This window comes from Motacilla alba, chromosome 2 (assembly GCF_015832195.1).
Source record: "Motacilla alba alba isolate MOTALB_02 chromosome 2, Motacilla_alba_V1.0_pri, whole genome shotgun sequence".
NCBI lineage: Eukaryota > Metazoa > Chordata > Aves > Passeriformes > Motacillidae > Motacilla > Motacilla alba.
The window spans coordinates 58,902,566-58,909,430 of NC_052017.1; the positions used below are offsets into that span (position 1 = coordinate 58,902,566).

General features: G+C 38.8%; 1 protein-coding gene across 2 annotated transcripts in view; it reads right to left on the minus strand.

Annotated features, from left to right (window-relative positions):
• Positions 1-1,353: 1,353 nt before the first annotated feature.
• Positions 1,354-6,865, minus strand: part of SALL3 (spalt like transcription factor 3) — a 24,541-nt gene continuing 19,029 nt past the window's right edge. For both annotated transcript variants that reach the window (XM_038128833.1, XM_038128832.1), the window contains exons 2-4: positions 5,980-6,865; positions 5,423-5,763; positions 1,354-4,439 (exon numbers count right to left, since the gene is read on the minus strand). The exon at positions 5,980-6,865 is cut by the window's right edge. In XM_038128833.1, coding sequence (XP_037984761.1) covers positions 4,008-4,439; positions 5,423-5,763; positions 5,980-6,865 — 1,659 coding nt within the window. In that variant the 3' untranslated portion in view covers positions 1,354-4,007. The remainder of the gene's footprint in view (positions 4,440-5,422; positions 5,764-5,979) is intronic.

Below are 6,865 nucleotides of genomic sequence, written 5' to 3' on the forward strand. Positions count from 1 at the left end.
TATTGAGGGTTAATATGTACAAAGTGGAAAAAAAAAAAAAAATTGGGTAAAAATTAAGTTATTTCAATCATTTAATAAATGCTCTCTAATAACTCATGGGAAAAATGGAAGTCAAAACTTTGAAAGCCTTTCTGGACACTCCCTTTTAAAAATCATAACAGGCAATTTTTCTGATCATATATAGAGTTTCTACATGGCTATCCTTTTAAACATCTGTAATTCAGCAGACTTTGGCCATTTTAATCTGTGTAGCATATTATATTATTTAATGTCTTCATATGATAAAAAAAATAACCCATACATATTTAAAAATAGATACCATTCTGCTTTCATCCTTTTTTGGGGGGGGAGGAGGGGAAAGCAGGTAATTTTTCTCTTGTGTTTTGAACAGAACCATAGCTATCAGCTCTCCTTTGCTTTTCTTCTCTTTTGTATATCATGTTTTCTCTCAGCAAGACTCAGGGACGTGCATGGAGGAAGAAAAGCACAAATCTATCATTGTTGTTGAGTCACCTGAGGAAACTCATACCTTCTTTGGGTTCATCTTATAAAACACAGTATCTGCATAACAAGGCCACTGAAAATGATTAATACAGATTTTTCTCTTTTATTTATCTTTTCTTGGTTTTAAATGCAGCAGGCATTCACCATCGGACTATAACAGCTTGGAGTTTACTCAAACATACAGCTTTTTTGCAGGAGATACGTAACCACATGCCTAACCTTAAGAATGTAAATACTTTTATTTAAATCAATGTGAAAAAATAATTTGGTTAAAGTTAGACATGCTTTGATAATTGAGGATATAGGAAAAAAAGACAAAACAAAACCATGGGTTTAAACGTATAGGTTATGTCATTTGGAATGAATGGATGCGAGCTGTCAATTTTTTTCCTTTTTGTGTTTTAGAATTTGAACTGCTCCTGATAAATTTGTTCACAAATTTTATCATGCAGTGTATTGTGAATATTAGGCAGATATTTAAACAACCTGAAAAGGAGGCTTTTTCATTAGACAGTACAGGATAAATGTTCAGAAAGCAGTCAATTTGAAGCAGTAGTCATTCCAAAGTCTGTTTTCCCCCCTCCAAAATTTTCTTTTTGGTGTCTTTTTTAGTTCTATTACCTTGGGATAAATGCTCTTGAAATTTATTTTCATTGGAAAAGATATTTTAATAATTCTATCCCTTTGCACTGTTAATATAAATTAGAAAAACATTTGAATATACGGTGTCGACCTTACTCTGATTTTCAGATGCAATGATTAGAAGTCATTGACACCAATCTACCAGAAGTGACCTCAGTCTCATATCTTGTTCTGTTATTAGAGTAATCAAGGAACGCAATTCAGAAATAATATTACATCCTGCATTTTATTCAATTCCATATGACAAAAATAGTAACCTAGACTAAGACATCCATTTCAATCAGTAGATGTGTCAAGCCAACAAGATTTAATAATAAAAAATATTGGATCTAGGTAACAATTCCCAGCTGTTTCAGGGAGGCTCCTAGCCCTACATGGTATCACAGTATAAAAATAGTGTCTCTCTTCACCATGCAGAGAGGAATGGCCTAACCCTGAATCCAAATGGGGTCAGTCTTACTGTACCATTGTCAACCATCTTATTTACAACACTATACATATTTTTTCTCTTTTTCCTTTTTCATTTTTTCTTCTATATTTTTCTTTCTTTTTTCTTTTTTTTTTTTTTTTAAGTTATACACATCCTTTAGGGAATAGAGATAACACTACATGGTACCAAATACTAACAAAAAAAAAGTCACACCAAAAATTACACAGATAAATAAAAACATTCAATTGCTGAAATACAGCAACATTAAGCCACCTCAGTTTTCTTTTTCTTTAATGCTTGGAAACACCCCCAACCACCCACACACTGTGGCAAAAAATTATGTTATGTGGTAGAGGTGCTACAGATATATCATTTTGCTCAGATATAGATATATATATTTATATCTATATATCTCTATCTTGTCATTGTAGAAAATGGAGCTGTAAAGTTCATAGTTCATTTCCAATAGAAACAAACAGCTAGTAAGTCTTTGAACCTCTTTTCACTCCATTACGTGATGGCAGAAATAGTCCATCCTCTTACAGTAATGGTTTCTGTTTTATAAGAAAGATTGTCCTATTTTTCAGTCTTAACTGAGAAGACCACCTCACTGTCTGATTCGTTCTTCAGGGGCATAAAACTCCTTGCGCTGTTACCCAGCTACTCATAATGTCCCTCAAGCAATTCTGCTGGATGGAAGTTCAGAGTGTCAACTCCACCATGCTTGTCATGCACAAAAATGAGGTAGTACACAAAACATTTACTGTTCACGTTTTGATTAAGCCCCAGTCTCCTCAGCATTTCCCGCTTAACCTATGAGTGGAACCAATCCCTTTGTTTACTCAGCGTAATTCCAACAACGCAATCAACGTAAAATTATATCTGATTAATCAGAGTACATTCTGCTTTGGAGCAATCTGAAAAGATAATCAGACAGTTGGAAATAAATACAGAGCATTTGTGTGTTACTACTGCTCACGCTGCCCAAAAGTTCTTCTTTTGTTCCCACTATTACTAGGCAGTCAGCATCTTTCTTATGGTTATGTGTGAAAGAGACAGAACAGATTACAGGAAAATTAAACCTACATAATGTTCTCCTTCCTCTATCCTAGACTTGTATTAGTATTACACTCCTAAGATAAATGTATCAGAATTCTGTCAGGGGTGATCACGCTTTTAAGTGGGCGTCGTGGAAAAGTTAAATGAATCATTTCTGTTTAAGAAACGGCAGTCCCCATATTTCCTAAGGATCTGTCAGTTCTCTGCAATTTTCTGCTTAGTTGATAGAGATCTCTCATTGTTTGAGCTTAAAACAAAACAAGAAACTGCAACAGGGTCCTCCTCCTTATTCCTTAAGTCAAAGTACTATTTATAAAATAGTTGATATCTTTGTTCAGCTTCAAATTATAGACAAACCTCCCTAATACAAAATACTAAAAGTGCAATAGTATAAATTAAGAGTTTGCAACCACATTATACAAACATTACCTTTTTATTGTGCAGCTTTGATAACACGGAGTATTTACTCACAACTGTTTATAATGTTGTGAATAATTAATTTATGGTGCTAAGGTTTGTCTGTAACTTGTTTTCCAATCATTGAGCTAAAATCCACACTACATTTTTTTCATTTAATAGAACAACTGTCCACATAGCAGCTACAAATATTTAAATAAAAAAAGGTTTGTTACTGACAGGTACTTGCACATGAAAAGCATGCTATCTTTCCCAATAAAACTTCACAATTTTGCCTGCATTGAAAGAACCACTTATTCATAGTAAAACAAAACTTGCTTTAAAAAAAAAAAAAAAAAGGAAAAAGAAAAAGAAAAATCACATAGCCAGATGTATTTTGCAGTACAAAAGCTTCATTTAAGTTTGGGGCTAGTATATTGTCTGTTACCCGCATAATCTTAACATTATAAATACTACAGACAAGGATACTGTAATAATACACAGCATTGGGATACTAAATCACTTATTTAAGATTAAGATTCCTAAAAACATAGTCCAAGTTGCTAACTAATTTGAACAAAACCAGCAAATAAATGTGACAGAATGCTGCAATGAAGCCCCCCCTTTCTCAGGTGATAGTAAGTTTTGTAAGAAACAAAGTGAATGTAGACTAGCCTCTTTCTGTTTCTAATGAAGTTATCCCATGACTGGTTTGTTTGCTTGTTTTCTGTTAAATTAAAAGGTTTCAAAGTTCTCAGTAACAGTCAAACCCACTGTTGAAAGAAGTACCATGCAGATCTTGCAAGACAACTTTTCAGCAGCCACAAAAAGTTATGTATTTCTGCTATGGGTAAAATTTTAAAGGGAACCTATGCATTTAGGTCAGGACACTAATGCTTAGCTTCAAAAGCTGTACATGGAACAGGACAAGTGTTGTGTCGAGTAGAGGTCCAACAGTTATTCGGAATGAATGCTTTTAATTTATGCCAATCTCTTTATTATCCTCAATAAATCTGGTGAATGGACGACTGGCTCCCGTCTCAGAACTTGCTTTGTCCAGACTGACAATGGGAGGGCTGCTGCCCGTGCGAGCTTTGTCCATGCCACCGGTAAGGTTACTTAGAGGCGGGATGGCGCCTCCGCCTAGACTTACTGGGAGCTGAGGAATGCCTCCGTTCTGTATGACAGAAATCTCATTGTTCTTCATAGCAAGTCCGTTAGTGATAGCTGCAGCATATTGGTTCCAAAAATTGGGGTCAACATTCATGGCCCGAGCTGCCAAATCCTTCTGGAACATCTCGGAGAACTTGAGAGCATCGCCACCGAGCAAAGCCATGGGGTTTTCCACGGAGAGGCGTCGTCCACGGCGTGCAGGGGCGTTATTCCACATGTGAGTCCCCATGTGAACCTGCAGAGTGAACAGGGACAAGAAGCACCCCCAAGTTAGCACATTCTGGTGAGATGTCTAGCCTGAAATGCTGTTACTTAGAGTAGTGCTTTCTTTTTTAAAACAATGCCTTTTAATTCGCATTGAAAAAAAAAGCAATTCCAGTAAGGACACAGTTCTAAGTTCCAGTCAGCCTACACAAAGAAAACCCAGATCCATGGCAGTTTTTCAATGTGCATTTGCTTCTTCTCAGTGAAAACAAACAGCGCTGCAAGACTAAAGGGTACATACTCTCTTGGGTTAGACAATTTCACATGCAAGCTGGAAGTCCTCACATGCTGAGGATTACCAAGGGCATTACTCATACTAGGAGATGGGTGGTTTTTCCCTTTTCCTTTTTTCATCCTCTCTGTTGTCATGTTTTATCTCATCTCAGAAGCACTGATTAATTTGCTAAATTCAGTATTTTTAAAAAGGACATTAAAATGTCTTCCCCAGGCTTCCTTTTGGTTAACCAAACGGCAGGAATAGGAGCGATCATTCCTGTAGTAACCCATTGAAAATCTGTGAGAAACAGCTTTCTGCTCTGCAGTGGCTGCAAAGTGGAATAGAAAATAGAAATTGGGGAGGCACCCATGGAGCTGAGCAAGCTCTGTGTTCCTGGTTTATAGCAAGGTTATTTTGCATTGATGGTCCCTAAGAACTCTCAGAACATGTCCACCAGCTGACTGGGTGTGCCATCACATCAGTCAGAACTACAATATGCCTGCAGGTACACCTGGAGCCAGTTATAAAGTTTGCATCATTGCACAGCCACTTTCCAGTCCTTATCTTCTACACAGTGAAAGCATATCAACCACCACTGTACAGCAAGCATTTCCTTGAAGGTCCCTTCTCACCTTGTCTTTGGGACAAACACTTAGCACTAAAACTTGCTGATTTCAAGAGCAGTGCTCTTTAAACCCCCCCTCCCCAAGCCTTTACAGTTTTATGTGGCCTCTTACCTTAAGATTCCCCTTTGTGGTAAAAGCTCTACCACAGATTGTGCAACCAAACGGTTTTTCACCGGTATGGGTGCGCTCGTGTATCTGCAGTGCACTTGCTGAGGAGAAGGTCTTCCCGCACGACTGACAGTTGTGCTGCTTGGGAGTCCGGCGAGGGGGGGGTGCCAGCATAGGGGTGATCCCCGGACTCATCACTGTCTGTGGTGCAGCAGGAACCTGGATTCCAGCTGGAAGCGAGGGAACCTCACCCAAAGAGATCGGCTTGCTGTGACCATTCACTTCCATTTTGATCATGGTAGGTGCTGTACTGGTGACCAGGCTAGGAGTACTTTGGCTGGGACCTAGAGTAAAGTTGGGTTCAAATAACTGAGAAGGCAGCTCTTTTAATTTGTGCGTCAGTAAGTGCTGTTTTAAATTACCCATAGTGGAACACCCACGACTGCAGACTGTACAAACAAATGGACGTTCTTTAGTATGGCTGCGGTAGTGAATTTCCAATGCACTCTTACAAGCAAAAGGCTTGCCACAGATATTACAAACAGTACTTTTAAACTTACCACGTTCTCTGTTCAGGAACAGCAGACTAAAAGGAGCCTCCTCTTTGATGACCGGTCTTCCCGGGTTGGTGGATGTCAGGTCTAATGCGCCTCCATTTTCAGTTGTGGGTGGTGGACTGTCTGGTTTTTCTGTCTTTAATTGTATTTCTTGTGGCTCTTCCTGGTTACTGAGACCGGGGGACTTTGATCTGAAACTTTCACTATTGCTATTCACAGGAGACAAAGCTTGCATGGAGGAAGAAGACTCTGACATTGCAGGGCTGCCTGCACTCTGGCTTTCAAGATCCCCAACGGCTGATGAGGAGTCATTGCTCAAATGGTCACTTTCCCCTGATCCATTTTCTATGGATTTTAAACTGGTCAGCTGCTGACAGTTCATGACAGAATCAATCATTTTCATTTGATTCTCCAAAGCAGCAATACTGGAGATCACAGAAGGTGGTGAAGAAGGACATGACCCAGAATAAGAGATAAGGGGTTTGGATGAATCACTTGCCGTGTCCTTTAGTTCCGGGTCCTCTTCCATAGAATTTTCATCAATGTCATCGTCGAAGTTGCTCAGTGTGTCAACATTCTTCTCGTCATAGGAAAGCTCTGAGTCCATGGCATCCTGGAAGCCCTCTGGTAGTGGCGTGTTCGGAATTTGCCCACCCATATGCATACGAATGTGCTGCTGAAGAACAACTGCGTTTGTAAATTTCTTCTGACAAATGGGACACGAGTGCTGTACTCTAAGTGGTGGCTTCGCTCGATGAACTCCAAAATGTGTTTTTAGATTGCCTTTTGTAGTAAAGGCACGTCCACAAATTTTGCATTTAAATGGTCTTTCTCCTGTATGTGTTCTGTAATGCATCTTGAGAGCGCTCTGACAACTAAGCACACGGTG